The sequence below is a fragment of the Callithrix jacchus genome, chromosome 6 (assembly GCF_049354715.1).
Source record: "Callithrix jacchus isolate 240 chromosome 6, calJac240_pri, whole genome shotgun sequence".
Taxonomy (NCBI): Eukaryota; Metazoa; Chordata; class Mammalia; order Primates; family Cebidae; genus Callithrix; species Callithrix jacchus.
Genome location: NC_133507.1, coordinates 104479552 through 104496840, shown reverse-complemented (window position 1 = coordinate 104496840; position 17289 = coordinate 104479552). Strand labels below are relative to the sequence as shown.

The following is a 17289-nucleotide window of genomic DNA, read 5'->3' as shown; positions in this document are numbered from 1 at the left end:
AGAGACCTTTTCCTGTGGTAGAATGATGACTTAGTATTCATTTTACCATTCCTAAAACTATTACAATCCATTTACTAAGTAGATGTGATGCTAACAGTACAAACATGAATAAAACATGGAGGAGTTCAGGGTTTGATGAAGGGGAGCCCAATAAAGCGATATTTAAAACATAGTAAGAAATCTAATAACTAACACAATACCTTAGAAACATCATGAGAGTATACAATAGAGAACAATTCTTAGAGAGCTTGGAAGACTCCAGAGAACAAAATTTGAACTGTGCACTGAAGAATAAGTGTTTTCATAGTAAATTACCCAATTTGAATAGCTAACCTACATTAATGAGAGAATGGGTAGAACAAAAATACATTTCTTAGATGCTAATCTACCTTGAAACCATTTTGCTTATTTAAAAGATTCTACAAGTAATCTAATATAGAAGGCATGCTTTTACCAAATACCATTCATTTAATCAGAAGATAGAACTTACTAGTGAAATGTAAACTAAATTTTATTATTGTCTCCTTAGAACAAATACTTTACAGTATAAATAACATCTAATGAAATAAGATCTTATTAAGCTGTTAGGTAAGATAATGCATAATTGGTTAAATGCAACAGTGTATATTAATTTGCATGGCTGCTTTTTTTTGACTAGCAATAATCAACATTATTTCAGTACACTATTATCAGAGTGTTAAAAATCATGTTTTAAAGGACATCAATTAGAAGTTTGGATCAAGATGTGAGACTGAGCCTAAATGATGGAAGGGTAAATACATACTCCTACTAGCCTATCTGCTTCCAACTTCATGAAACATTAGCGAAGATATACAAAAAGCAAAAGAATCTGTAACACTTAAAAAACAATCTATAACATATGAACGTGTTATCAGTGGACCAGACATCTTGAGAAATCCTTAAAGACATAAAGTGGTAAGACTAGATTTACTGACAGGGAAAAAGTTCATAAAACCACAGCCCAAACTATGTAGGAAAGAAACTACTCTATGTGGAGTTAAAAACAGAAACGAAATTTTCAGGTATGTTCAGATATGATAGACAGAAGAATTGAGAGGGGCCTGCAAATTACCGTCAGGATAATCAGGTAGGGAGTAGCTGTGGTAATTAGCTCCTAACAATCCCACAATCCCACTCCAACTGGATTCAACTAGAGGAAATAAAAGTGGGAAGCCTGTCTAAAACAGCTATTGTGGACAGTAGGTCCAAAATTTAGAATTAGGGGTAATCCTCAGAAAGGATAGAAAGCCCCAAACTGAAAGAGGCAAACTACAGGCAAACTGTAGCTGGCTTCATACATATTCCTTCCCATCTTAACCATCAGGTAAGGCAGACTACAGTAAAGAGAAATAGCATTCGCAACCAAGAAATCACAAATACAAAAGAGAGTACATAAACAAATACTTGGTGATAAGTATTTGTGAAAAGCCAATACCATTAGAGAGGTATACCAAACCCAATAAACAGATAAGCCAATCAAGATACAATGTTAGAAGAAAAACAAGTTAAAAAAATAACATGTTCAAAAATATGCAGGAACTCAAGTTTTAAATTACAGATATCTAGACTAAAGTGGCAGTTCCCAAGGCATTCCTAGACATGGGTAAGATAAAACAAGAGAAGTATTACAGCCTTCATGGACACAAATGTTATTAATTCCAATGTCTAGAAAAATACACTTTGATCATCTTAATTCAAAGTATCTTACTTTGCTTTTCTTCATATTACTTATTATTTACTATTGTACTATAAATTTAATAAATAAATTACTCACTAGAACCCAAGTAAAAAAGAGTAGAGCTATTTATTGAGTTCCTAGGAAAAGAAAAAAGTACCTTGTGTTCTTCTGAGGAATGAACTGCTCCCTATTATTGTCTGTATGAAAATGTCTTAGCTGTTTAGCTTGGCATCCAAGGCCTTGATAGAACCATCCCCATTTAATCTTCCCTCTCTAACTAGTAAAAAATCTTCTACTCTTGCCAGGCCATTTTTATGATTGTTTTGTGTGCCCACAATTCCATGTTAATACTGTTCTCCTGCCTTCTTCATATCTCCCTGCCAAATCAAGCCAAACCAAACCAAAGTCTAGATTATACCCATTTTCTCTGTAAAAACTTTATTAGCCCACATCTACATGTTTCTCTCATATTTATCTGTTTCTCAAACCACTTATCTGAAAGACCTAATTATTGTACAGATAACAGCTAAGATTGTGCATAACAGTGTCTTTCAAATTGCATGTGGTAAAGGATCAGTTATGTTTTGTTGTTTTTGTTGCTTCAAGTTTCCAATCGGTTAGCTGCTGATGCTTTTGAAAAATACACTAACATGCTTTATGTCAGACTGCTATAAAAGTAGCTAAATCTTACACTTAATTGCTGTATGTGTCTCTTCATGGAGCAACTACAGTTTACAGAACAGCAACAGTCTGTGGATCACACTTGGAACATCAATGAACCATTACATCATTTCACATTCCTTCAAAGAGCTTACTTGTCAAATAAGTTATTTGATTTCTGATGGTACTTTCATGCTTACACTTAGGCAGTCATATTACTGGAGAATGTTTGATATAAAATCAGATTATAAAGATTTGTGACAAGCTTTAACTATGTAGTTACCTTTGGAACTAAGATTAAATGACAATTCAAGGGGAGAATTTATAATATGCAGTGACTATATGATCTGACAATGTAAATTCATGGCAACTACAAAAAAAGAAAGGAAAAGGGAGAAACAAATTTTAAAAGTTAAAAATTTTAATTGCTCTAGTAATAACTGACATGGTAATTATAAACACTATTTTCAATATAGGATAGGATAAAGCAAGTAAGTAATTATAGGATATGTGAATTCTAGAATTCCTTGAGCCCTAAGAACCAAAATATTCTGTGTATCTCCATATAGATATATAGAAACTAGTATAGATAGATCCCAACTCTATATGCTTAAAAAGCCTACAAACAATGACCAACCCAGTAGGAATAAGCATCCTTAGTACCCACACTGAGATTTCTGAAATATCATTTCCCATTAAAGGGGCTTCTTGAGAAGTGGATAATTCCATGTCTGTGGCAAAACATCTTAAAAACACGCCTGTAATCCCAGCACTTTGGGAGGCGGAGGCGGGCGGATCACAAGGTCAAGACCAGCCTGGCCAACATGGTGAAACCTCATCTCTACTAAAATTACAAAAATTAACTGGGCATGGTGGTGCATGCCTGTAATTCCAGATACTTGGGAGGCTAAGGCAAAAGAACTGCTTGAACCGGGACCCAGGAGGTGGAGGGTGCAGTGAGTCAAGATCGTGCCACTGTGCTTTAGCGTGGGCTACAGAGCAAGACGCCATCTTCGAAAAGAAAGAAAAAAAAGAAAAAAACCTAGATAGCTATCAAAGACTAGAGTAAGGTCATTTTAAAAGGACTTAGGAAGTTGGGTGCAGTGGCTCAGAGATTAAAAGGACTTAAGAGGCTGGGTGCAGTGGCTCATGTTTGTAATCCCAGCACTTTAGGAGGCTGAGATGGGCAAATCACTTGAAGTCAGGAGTTTGAGACCAGACTTGCCAACACAGAGAAACCCCGCCTCTACCAAAATAAAATAAAATAAAATAAAAATTAGTTGAGTGTGGTGGTGTGCACCTGTAGTCCAGCTACTTAAGAGGCTGAGGTGGGAGAATCACTTGTACCCAGGAGGCAGAGGTTGCAGTGAGCTGAGATCGCACCACTGTACTCCAGCCTGGGCGACAGAGTGAGACCCTGTTCCAAAAAAAAAAAAAAAAGCTTAGGAGCCAAAAATAGACACACTCCTCCTCGTGACCAAAGATGGGCTAATTTGAGCTTTAATAAGGAGAATAATTTTACTGTATTAAATCCTATCAGTAATATCTAATCCGCCACTTCATATTCATTACCTTGAAAACCATGTAAATAAAAGGAAAGAATCAAATATTCTTATCCACGCCTTTTCTATATGAACTATACCATTGGGTAACTGAACAGTAAAAGAAAGAAAATGACCCCTTATAAAATTATTCCAGCAAAGAAATGAAAACAAAAAATATTAAGATGTCTCTGTTTTGCAGCCTCCAATAAATTAATGGATCTAGGCATACAGCATAAATGGCTGCTAGCATAGAATAAGAGCAAAACCCAGGCATTATGTACCACCTGTAAAAAGAACATAACAGAGATCAATCTTGAATCTGAACATGCCTCTAGAACAAGCTGCCAATCTGCAGGAAATTCAGAGAACAGCAAATCATGTTGAATTACACTATAAATACGTGATCAAGTAAAATCCAGACTGTAAGAAACTACAGGTGAAATAGTCCAGTGCTTTACAGGTACATTCTAAGTACAAGAGAAGAAGGAACAACCTGTAGATTAAAAAGAGATCTTAGTTACTGTGAGTCAAATAAAATACACTAAACAACAGCAAGACCAAGCTATAGTTTCTAGGAAGGCACACTTAGGTAATAAAAATCATGAAAAAAAATACTATGTAGGAAGGAGCTGTTATTGGGAAAAGGTTTCTAGAGTAGCTGGCAACATTCTACTACTTGAACTGGGTGGTAGTTACAAGGATGTTCGCCTTACAATAATTCAGTAAGATAGATATATATATGTATATATATATACTTGTGTTTTATTTTACATAGTATGTTTAAAAAGAGCCAGAAAAAAATGATATTTAAGCTGAATACAAATGGATGCTCTAACATTTTCTGCACATATCCCAGTTGTCCATTTCACCTTCTCTTGTGGTGTACAGAACGCCATCCCCTCCTTTCTTCTGGAGATTACTACTCTATACACAAACTAATTAGCTAGGGTACTTAAATATTCTGACCTCTCTACTGTCATATGTTAACAGTACAATAACCCAAACCCATTCAATGTTATAATGTGAATAAAAACAGTAATTTTAAGTGGTGGAGACAGCCATTAAAGTAATTTTCTTAATTACTTTTAATTATAAAACAATTTCAAAACAATATACAACAATTTCAAATATCAAATATGAAGTCAAAGACTCCCCTCCTCACCTTCCCTGCCTCTTTCCCTCATTCCCAGACATAACCACTGTTAACACTTTGGTGCATATTCTCCTATATCTTTATGTTTATACAAGTTTTTCTATCACATCTATAAATACTTTAAAGGATGGAGTTTCAGTAATGAAAGTGATCAAAGATCATATTAATATTTGCCCCCACAAAAGATTTTTACAGATTTATATTTCAACACTGTGTTAGTGTCCACTTTCCCATACTCATTATCAAAAATTTTAATCCTTTGAGCTTTGGCTAATCTGATAAAATCAGTATCTTCTTGTTTTATTAGTGACAACAATTGTACAATGTTAAGTCACCTATATTTCTCCTGTGAAAAGTTTATCATATCTCTATGCCATATGTTTCTATTTAAAAGTTTTTAAAAAATTATTCCTTTGGGGAACTCTTTTTTTTTTTTGGAGACGGAGTTTCACTCTTGTTACCCAGGCTGGAGTGCAATGGCGCGATCTCGGCTCACCGCAACCTCCGCCTCCTGGATTCAGTCAATTCTCCTGACTCAGCCTCCTGAGTAGCTAATTTTTTGTATTTTTAGTAGAGACGGGGTTTCACAATGTTGACTAGGATGGTCTCGATCTCTTGACCTTGTGATCCACCCACCCCAGCCTCCCAAAGTGCTGGGATTACAGGTGTGAGCCACCGCGCCTGGCCGGGGAACTCTTTATAAAACATGAATATTAAAAACTTTTTCTGTAATATATGCCGAATTTATTTTCTTCTACCCTGTAGCAGTATGCTCTTTTTGGTTTTTTTTTGAGACGGAGTTTTGCTCTTGTTACCCAGGCTGGAGTGCAATGGTGTGATCTCGGCTCACTGCAACCTCCGCCTCCTGGGTTCAGACAATTCTCCTGCCTCAGCCTCCTGAGTAGCTGGGTTACAGGCACGTGCCACCATGCCCAGCTAATTTTTTGTATTTTTAGTAGAGACAGGGTTTCACCATGTTGAGCAGGATGGTCTCGATATCTTGACCTCGTGATCCACCCGCCTCAGCCTCCCAAAGTGCTGGGATTACTGGCTTGAGCCACCACGCCCAGCCAGCGGTATGTTCTTTTCCAATATGTAATTTCTTTAAAATTTTCATGTCCGTATATTTTTAATGTAGTTAGACATAAAGGCATTAAGTAGGCTTATACATTCATTAATGATGAAAAAATGTTTGTGTGCTTTACATAGGCGTAATGGAGTATGAGAATGCAAACAAATTATTCAGTAAAACTGAAGACAATTAGTGATCTGCTGATGCTTTCATAAAGATGCTTGATATAGAAAGATGGTTGACAAAAAATAAAATAATGTTATGTCACAATGAGTGAAAGCACACATCAGAATTATGGAAAACCACTGTGTGATCTGAGTACAGTAGGGGGACGTGGATAAAATCATATGTACAGCTCCAATCTGACAAAATAGTTCTTTCTCTGTTCCAAGAAATTACATTTGTAAATTATTTGATTATTTTAATGGATCTGTCAAAAAATCTTCAAATATATGCAGGTTAAAAGTGAGGTTTTGGAGAGAAGCTATAAATTAGCTCTTAATACAGAAATAGGGATGATATGGTCAAGTTACTTAGCTTTTCCATGTCTCATTTTCCTCATCTGTAAAGTGGAGATAATAATACTTCTGCCTCACAAGGCTGTTATAAGGATTAAATGGGATTAATATATATAAAACCCTAAGAAGGATGGCAGGCATGTAGTAAATGATATATAGGTATTTCCTGTTAGTATTATCTGCATCCTGCAGAGCAAAAGCCCTCAAAATTACTGTTCTCAGTTTTTCTTGGTATTCTCTCATCACTCTTTGGCCATCAATGCAACTCCAAAACTGCTCATGAGAAGTCACCAGTGACCTCCATTTTTCTAATCCAGTTCTGTGTCCTCATTTTATCTGACCTAATAGCATCATCTGAAAAAGCTCACTGTTCCTGATTTACTTGGCTTCAGAGATATATATTTGTGTCTTTGATAGAAAGGCTCACCTTTCTGAATGACTGCTCCTTCTTGGTCTCCTCTCCTGGTTCTTCTTCACCTCTTCAAATTCTAAACATTGAAGTGTTCCAACTTTGAGGATCTATTCTCTTCATTGTCTACCAAATTTACTCCCTCAGTGCTCTCATCTCATGATTTTAAATACCAACTATCAACTAACAATTTCCAAGTGTATTTCTAGTCCAGACTTTTCCTTTGAACTCCAAGTCCATAAACTGAATGGTCTGACCCTCCTTCAGTAGGATTTACGTCTCTTCAAATTTAACATGTCCCAAGACAAATTCTTGACTCATGCTCCTACTAATCAGCTTCTCCCAGGTCTTTCCCAACTTAGTAAAAGTTCAGGCCAAAAGCTATGGAATAATTACCAAACCCTTATTCTCTCACACCCCATAACCAGTACATCAGTAAAAACTGTCACTTCCATATTCAAAATATATTCAAAATCTGATTATTGTTTACTACCCCACTACTACAAGAACCACTACCTTTCACCTGGATCACTGTAACGGTCTCTTCCTTTAGTATCTTCTAGTATACTCTCAAAAGCCATTGTTATATTTTAAAAATGTAAACCACAACATGTCTTTTATTGCCTAAAAACTCTCTAATGGTTTGGTTTATAATTAAAAGCTGAAGTCCTTAAAATGTTTTATAAAGATGTGGTGGCTCATGTTTGTAATCTCAGCACCTTGGGAGGTTGAGGCAGGTAGGACTGCTTGAGGCTAGAAGTTTGAGATCAGCCTGAACAATATAGCAATACTGCATCTCTACTTAATAATAAAAAAAAAAAAATTCAGCCAGCTTGGTGACACATACCTGTGGTCCCACCTACTTGGAAGGCTAGGTGGGAGGATCACTTGAGCCCAACAGACTGAGGCTGCAGTGGGCTAAGATTGTACTACTGCACTCCAGCCTGGTTGACAAAGCAAGACCCTGTCTCAAAAAAAAAAACAAAACTTAGGAAGCTCTTGTCTGCTTTGACCTCATCTCCTAACACTCACCCATCTCCTTGTTCACACTACACAAGCCATACTAAACTCTTAGCTATTATTTGAACTGCTATATTCACTATTTCATTGCTCTTTCCTCTGCTTAGAATAATCTCCTCCCAGATGTTTGCATGGGTCCTTCAGATCTGTTTATCTTCTCAGTGAAACCTAACCTGATACCCCATTTCTCAGCTTAATTTTTCTTCACAGCTTCTATTAATATCTGACATATTACCTACTTAATTTTTTTTAAAGAACTTAAGTACTATACAGTAAAATGCACAATTCTTAAATGTAAAATTCAAAATTTTACACACATACACACAAACAAGCCTATTTACACTCCAACATAGCCATAACATACCAACACAGAGAATATTTTGGAAAACCCAGAAAGCTCCCTCATGGGCCTTGCAGTTAATAAACATTTCTCCAGAATTGACTACTATTCTGACTTCTATCAATATAGATTGGTATTTCACCAGTTACTGAACTTTAATGGAAATAAATAGTACATACTCTGATATGCCCATAATTGTTCATTTATAGTTTTGTTTCTTGCCCCCCAGAATGCAAGCTTTGGAGGGGTTGAATTTTATCTACTTTACTCACTGCTATATCTACAATGTCTATAAATGAGACCATATTACTTCATGTACCCAGATTTGAAGCCTATGTACCCTACTCAACCCAAACCATCAATATATCCTCTCTACAAAAGCAAATTCAAATGTAAGAAGCAGCAACTCAGTCGTGTAGATATCAATGTAAGCACACAGGGAACATGAAACCGCAAGAAAATATGGTATTTCCAAAGGAATACAATAATTCTCCAGGAACAGATCTTAAACAACAACAACAAAAAATTCAAAATCCCAGCATGAAATTAAAAATCCAAATTACTGACTTTAAAACTCAGTGAGATACAACAGAATTCTGAAAAACAATACAAAGAAGTCAGAAATATTCAGGATACGAAAGAGAAATTTATCAAAGAGATGTTTTTTTTAAAGAACCTAATAAAAATTCTGAAACTGGCACATGCCTGTAATCCTAGCACTTTGGGAGGCCAAGGCAGGTGAATCACCTGAGGTCAGGAGTTTGAGACTAGCCAGTCCAATGTGGGGAAACGCTGTCTCTACTAAAAATACACAAATTAGCTTAGCGTGGTGGCATGTGCCTGTAATCTCAGCTACTTGGGAGGCTGAGGCAGGAGAATCGCTTGAACCTGAGAGGCAGAGTTTGCAGTGAGCTGAGATCACACCACTCCACTCCAGCCTGGGTGATAGAGCGAGACTCCATCTCAAAAAAAAGTAAAAATAAAAAAACAAAACTAAAACTGGAGAATTCAATAAAAAAAATTCAAAATACATGTAAAAACTTCAACAACAGACTATTATCAGTCCAAAGAATGAATCTTGGAACTTGAAGACAGGTCTTTTGGAATAATCCAGTCAGACAAAAATAAAGAGATGGAAAAAAAAATGAGCAAAGCCTTCCTGAAATTTGGGGCAAGTGGTCAAATTTACAAATTATTCATATCCCCAAGGGCAAAGAAACAGAAAGGATTAGAAAACCTACTTAACAAAATAATAGTTAAGAACTTCCCATGTTTAGTAAGAGATTTAGACATTCAGGTAAAGGAAGCTCAATGATCTCCAGGCAGATGTAAAGCGGTCTTCTCCATGGCCATTATATTCAGACTGTCTAAAGTCAGACTTCAAGAGCAAATCTTAAAAACAGCAGGAGAAAAGTAAATTTCTCAGCAGACTATCAGTAAATTTCTCAGCAGAAACTTTATAGGCCAGAAGATAATGGAATGAGATAGTCAAAGTGCTGAAAGAAAAAACCTGCCACTCAAGAATACTATATCCATTAAAATTATCACTTATAAATGAAGGGGAAGCTGGGCGCGGTGGCTCATGCCTGTAATCCCAGCACTTTGGGAGGCTGAGGTGGGCAGATCACAAGGCCAAGAGATCGAGACCATCCTGGCCAACACGGTGAAACCCTGTCTCTACTAAAAATATAAAAATTAGCTGGGCGTGGTGGTGTGCACCTACAGTCCCAGCTACTCGAGAGGCTGCAGCAGGAGAATTGCTTGAACCCAGGAGGTGGAGGCTGAAGTGAGCCGAGATCGTGCCACTGCACTACAACCTTGTGCCTGGCAATGGAGCAAGACTCTGTATAAAAAAAAATATTAATAATAAATGAAGGGGAAATGAAGTCATTCACAGACAAATAAATCCTGTGGGAATTCTATACCACTAGATCAGCTCTGCAAGGTATGTTCAAGGGATTCCTAAACCTGGTGGTGAAATGATGACATTTACCATCATGAAAACACATGAAAGTATAAAACTTAATGGGTAACGAAATACAAAGGAGGAAGAGAAAAAACTCAAACAATATCACTACAGAAACCCATCAAAACAAACTATAAGAGAAAAGGAAAGAAACACAGAATATATATAACAACCAGAAAACAACAATATGAAAAGAACAAAACTTCACATATCAATAACTCTGAATGTAAATAGATTAAATTCTCCTCTTAAAAGATACAGAATGGTTGAATGGATTAAAATACATAATTCAACTATACGTTGCTTACAAGAAACTCAGTTTTTCATTAAAAACACAAATAGACTGAAAATAAAAGGATGAAAAAAAAATTCCACACAAACGAAACCAAAAGTTAAAAGTACCCAGACTTATATAAGATAAAACAGATTTTAATTATTTCAAGATTAAAAAAAAAAGAAGAAAATCCTTATATAATGATAAAGAAGTTGATTCAGTAAGAGGATATAACTATTCTAAATATATATGCACCAAACACTGGAGTACCCAGATTCATAAAACAAATATTACTAGATCTAAAGAGAGACATAGACTTCAAAACAATAATAATGGGGGGAACCAACACACCACTCTCAGCATTAGACAGAATTATCTAGGAAGAAAATAAAGAAACATTGGACATAAACTGAACACTAGATCAAATGTATCAGACAGACACAGAACATTCTACTGAATGATGCAGAATATGCATTCTTTTCATAAGCACATGGAACATCTTCCAAGATAGGCCATATATTTGGCCACAAAACAAGTTTTAACAAATTAGTTAAAAAACATGCTTCTAAATGACCACTTGGTCTTAAGAAGAAAATTAAAAAATTTCTTGAAACAAATGAAAATGAAAATACAACACACCAAAACCTATGGGATACCTCAAAGGCACTGATAAGAGTGAACTTTATAGCAATAAATACCTACGCTTAAAAAAAATCATAAAGATTGTAAGTTAACAGTCTAACGATGCATCTCAAAAACGTGGAATGGCAAGAACAAAGCAAACCTAAAATTAGTAGAAAAGAATTAAGAAAGATCAGAGCAGAAATAAATAGTGACCATAAAAAATGTGAAAGATAAATGAAACAAAAAGTTGGTTCTTCAAAAAGATAAACAACATTAATAAACTGTTAGCTAGACTAACCAAGAAGACAGAATATCCAAATAAGTAATATCAGAAATGAAAAAGGAGACACTGCAACTGATACTACAATAGAAAAGATCATCAGAAACTATTATGAACAACTACAGGCTGACAAACTGGGAAACCCAGAGAAAATAAATTTCTGGAAACATATAACCTACCAAGACTGAATCAAGAAGAAACAGAAAACCTGAAAAGACCAATAATGTGTAGTACGATTGAAATCAGTAAAGAAAGGCTTCCAAAACAGAAACGCCCAGGACCAGATGAATTAAAAGCTGAATTTTACCAAACATACAATAAATTAATAAACATTCTTGAAACTTGTAAAAAAAAAATGAAGAGAAGAGAATTCTCCTAACTCATTTCATAAGGTGAGTATTAGTATGATACTAAAACCAGACGAGGATGCAAAAACTGGAAAAAAGAAAACTACGGGCAAATATCACTGAAGACCACAGACACCAACATCTTCAACCAAATACTAGCAAACCAAATCCAACAGCATATTAGAAAGACAAAACAGCACAATCAGCTATAATACATTATATCAGGAATGCAAGGATGGTTCAATACATACAAATCAATAAACATGATAAATCATAGGAACAGAATGAACAAAAACCGTATGACTATCTCAAAAGACATTGTAAAAGTGTTTGAAAAATTTCAACATCTCAACAAACGAGGCACAGAAGGCACATACCTCAAAATAATAAAAGCCATATATGACAAACCCAAAATCAACATCATACTGAAAATAGAAAAGTTGAAATTGTTCCCCCTAAGAATTGGAAAGAGACAAGGATGCCCACTTTCACACTCATTCAACATAGTACTGGAAGTCCTAGCCAGAGCACCCATGCAAGAGAAAGAATGAAAAGGTATCCGAATTGGGAAAGAGGAAGTCAAATTGCTTCTTTTTGCTGATGCTATGATCTTATATCTTAAAAAACCTAAAGACTCCACCAAAACTGCTTAGATTTCATAAATGAATTCAGTAAAAATCAACATATAAAAACCAGCAGCACTTTATACATCAATAATGATCTAGCTGAGAAAGAAGTCAAGAAGGCAATCCCATTTGTAATAGCTACAAAAAAAAAATACCTAGGAATAAATTTAACCAAGAGGGTGAAAAATCCCTACAAGGAAAACTACAAAACACTAATGAAAAATTCAAGATGAAACAAACAAACAAACAAAAACGAAAAAAAATCCATGTCCTTGGATCTAAAGAGCTAATATTGTTAAAATAACTATATTGCCAAAGCACTGTACAGATCAAATGTAACCCCTGTCAAAATACCAACACTGTTCTTCACAGAATTAGAAAAAAAAATCCTAAAATTCATAGAGAACCAAAAAATTGTCCAAATAGCCAAAGCAATCCTGAGCAAAAAGAACAAAGCATCAGGTTACCAGATATGAAATATATTACAAGGCTACCAAAACCAAAGCAGCATGATACAGATATAAAAACATACACACAGACCAATAGGACAGACTAGAGAACCCAGAAATAAAGCCAAATATTTACAGCCAGCTGATCTTCAACAAAGTCAACAAGAACTTACAGTGAAGAAAGGGCATCCTCTTCAATAAATGGTTCTGGGAAAAATGAATAGCCACATACAAAAAAAGAAACTGGACATCTATCTCTTACCATATACAAAAATCAACTCAAGATAATTAAAGACTTAAATGTAATACCCAAAACTATAAAAATACTAGAAGAAAGGATAGGATCTTGCTCTGTCACCCATGCTGGAGTGCAGCGGCACGATCACAGCTTACAAAAGCCTTAGACTCCTGGGCTCAGCTGATTCTCCTGCCTCAGCCTCCTGGGTATCTGGGACTATAGGTATGCACCACCATGCCCAGTTAATTTTTTTAATTTGTAGAGATGAGGTCTCACTATGTTTCCCAGGCTGGTCTTGAACTCCTGGGCTCAAGCAATCCTCCTGTCTCGGCTTCCCAAGGTGTTGGGATTACAGGCATGAGACATTATGCCCAACTCCTTTTTATTTTAACCATAATTCACATATTTAAAGTTCCAACAGTTTTAAACTTTACAATAATAACAGTAAAAAAAAAAAACTAGTTGCACAAATACTGACCAGGACATTACATTTTGGAGAACCATGTTCAAAATATATAGGCCCTAAATGAGAAAGGAAAGTAAAGGGGCATATTTTATAGAAAGTAGAAAGTTGAACTTAAAATAAAAATTGAAGGGAAAAAAAGAAAGCAGAAAGTTTTTAAGAGACACATTTTAAATGGAATCAGACAAAAAGATTTTTAAGTAACACGCAAAGTTACAAAATAAAATCAACTGAGGAAACCATCTCATCTGGTCTTTTAAAGGAAAGACTGACATAAGCTTTGTGAAACATAAGAACTAATGTTCTCTCCCAGAACATGGTCAGGGTAAGGTCTTAAAGGATAAAACCATTATATGAAGTAGAACTTTTAATACTTAAACAACTATCTGTATACCTGTGAGTGTCTGCATATTGAAATGATTTAAAATATTATCTAAAAAAAAATACTGACTCTGAATTCCCTTTCAGGCTGACATCCTTTTTAGGCTCAACTATTCATTCCCAAGAGAGGATAAACACTATAGTCAACTGATGATTATAATTCCACTTTTCACTTAAAGACAACAGCTGTACTCCAAGTACTTTTGATAAATAACTCAAGAAAAACATGAGGAAACACACAAACACAGAATAAACACTCACAAATATCCTTATACCAGGAGGTTACCAGTTTTCCAAGGCTTTAATGTTTGACACAAGGGAAAAGAAGTTACACAGTTTGATACCAAAGAAGCCAGTGACTATAAATTCCATTTCAATAGAGGGATTGGGTGGAGATAAAAATATGTTCATATGCTCCATGTTGTGCTTCATAAATAAAAACTCGTAATAGTGCTAGTAAATGATAAAAACAAACTAAGTGCGCTAATATAGGCCTCAGTGATGTGAGAACATCTTTAATGATCATTATTATAAAGGATACAAAAGGCACTTTTCCTAAGCTTAATCATTATATTTTAAAATAAATATTCTAGAGGTACTGTATCTTATGGTCTGTAAAAATTATCTTTACATATAAAACACTACCTTAAAGAACAATAACATGAAGAATTTACTTTAACCGTTCTTCTTATTCAGGTATTGAATCTTAAGTTACTGTGAAAATACTTAAATTCAGAGGAAATTTTCAGTGCAGCTGTGTCAGCAGCAATCATAACTTATTCCATTTGTTATAGAATCTTAAAAAATGTTATACTGAGGAACAGAGCCTAACTCAACAACATCTAAGTAAGTTTTCTTCACTTACCCTTGCATAGTGGAATTCAACTCCATAGAGTTCTAAGGTACGTGCTGTGTTTAGGTAACTAAATTCTGCTTCTGCAGGAGATAAGCCTCTATAAAGACATCATTAAGTTAAAAATTAGATCAATCAATCAATCAATCAATCAAATATGGTTAAAATAGAAATAGGCTATTTATCTGAAAAAACTGAGCATTACCCTGCAGGACTACTCCTCTAACTTACTTGGAGGGTACATTTTCAGTAACCCTAATTATTATTTTCCAGAATACTTTCTCATTTTCTAGAAATACAAGAATACACCAAGTTTTAAAAGCCCTTAGCTATTTCTATGAATGGCTATAACAAAGGCCCTCACTTTTGCCTATAACTTAAAAGCAGTATTTCTCAAAATTTGGTTCATACACTGTATCTGCATTTAAATCACACAGGGTATCTCTAAAACTTGTAGATTCTAAGTCAATCACCAGGGCAGTGCTTGTTAAGAGTGTGATGCACAGACAGAAGTTGATTTCACAGTATGGAACCTGAGTGTTGGAGACTTGTATAGCAATCTGGCAGGGTAATTTTATATCTGTTAAATCTAACAGTAAAAAAAAAAAGAGGACTTGTATTTTTTACGTGTTTGTTTTCTTTCTCCACTTTATTTTTCTAGTAATTAATTTTTATTATATTTTCAAAATATATTATGAATAATACAATAATGACAGTTGGGAAGAATTCATCTTTCATTACAGATGGTTTAAGACAACTATTCTGTAGAGTCTGATTTGAAAAGGATGAGGTCAAATCTGTTTATATTTAGCAAGAATCCCAAGTGATTCTTATAAACGTAAGTTGAAGAACAACTGCTCTAAATGTAAGGCCTTTAAAACGAGATTTACTCCTATTTCACATATAGCTTTAACAACCTTAGTTATCTGTTATTATCAGACTACAGCAGAGCAAAAGCAGCAAATTACAAAAACAAAGATACAAACTTTCTATTCACTAATGCTACCAGAAATGGGAGCCAACAGCCTGTTAATGCATGATCATACTCCTCAAAATGCTTGGGATTCTAAGTGTTTCTGATTTCAGATTTTTTCAAGTTTTGAAATATATGCATATATATAATGCAGTATCTTGGGATACAAACTCCTCAAAAGAAGCAGTACACTTCCAATTTCCATAAAATTAAACTATACTCCCTGCAGTTAAACTGAATAATTCTATTTTCCTTCATTTAAAGATCTGATGAATCATTTATTTATACCAAATAGAAATATGTAATCAATAGTTTTTTAAATATACAAGTCTTTTCCTTACGTCTTTTTATTATTAGTAAATTAAAAAAATCTGGCTTATCTTTAAACTCTTGATTCTGATATGCTGCATGTATAACTTCCACTATGAACGGAATTTACTTAGACTAAAGTAGCCCCCTTGCCACATTAGGCAGTCTATTAAAAACTCTTAGACATTAGTCAATTCTAGATCAGGAATCAGCAAATCCTTTACTGCAAACAGCCGGATAGTAAATATTGCAGGCTTTTAGGTCATAAGGTCTCTGTGGCAACTATCTAGCTGGTCATTGTGCAAAAGCAGCCATAGACAACATATAAATGAATGAGGATATCTATGTTCTAGTAAGTGTTTATTCATGAACACTGAATTTTACAAAATGTCAAATGCTGCAAAATGCTATTATTCTTTTGATTTTCTGCAACCATTTAAAATATACATAACAATCTTGGTCTGTGGGCCATATAAAAATAGACAATGGGCCATAGTTTGTTATCCTGTTTTAGAGACATGAGTTAGTAGCAAATGAAAGTAAGTTTTCTTAATAATAACAACACCTAACATTTCTTCAGTGCCTACAATGTGCCAGGTATGGTTTTGAGAACCCTTACGCATATAAACTTATTTAAGACCTACAATAACTCCAGCGATAGACAGGTACTTTTATTATCCCCAGTTTATATAAGGAAACAGAGAAGAAGAGACAATATATATATAAAGCAGTTTCGCCAAAGTTCTAAGATAATAAGTAATATGACAGAATTTCAAACCAGGCAGTCTGGCTCTCTAGTTCAGACTCTTAGCCAATACGCAACACTGCCTTAGTTTTTCCCTGAATATTCTGAATCGTATACTGAAGCACAACTGAATTCTGAGCCAATAAACAATATTACTTTCTATTCAAAGCAACAAATCTCTTTTGAAAAAATAAAATTATACTCACAAAAAAAATCGAAGTCGAATGAATATTTTTAATGAATGAATACTGATAAGTTTAAGTATCCCTTTTCAGAAATGCTAGGGATCATAAGTGTTTCTAATTTCAGATTCCTTCAAGTTTTTAAGTATTTGCATATACATAAT

At 34.8% G+C, this 17289-nt stretch overlaps 1 protein-coding gene across 6 annotated transcripts in view; it reads right to left on the bottom strand.

Annotated features, from left to right (window-relative positions):
• The window catches only part of PTPN4 (protein tyrosine phosphatase non-receptor type 4), a 229265-nt gene that overhangs the window by 85154 nt on the left and 126822 nt on the right, over positions 1-17289 (bottom strand). For all 6 annotated transcript variants that reach the window (XM_002749530.7, XM_078327965.1, XM_017973535.4 and 3 more), the window contains one exon: positions 14929-15016. In XM_002749530.7, the coding sequence (XP_002749576.1) occupies positions 14929-15016 (88 nt within the window). The remainder of the gene's footprint in view (positions 1-14928; positions 15017-17289) is intronic.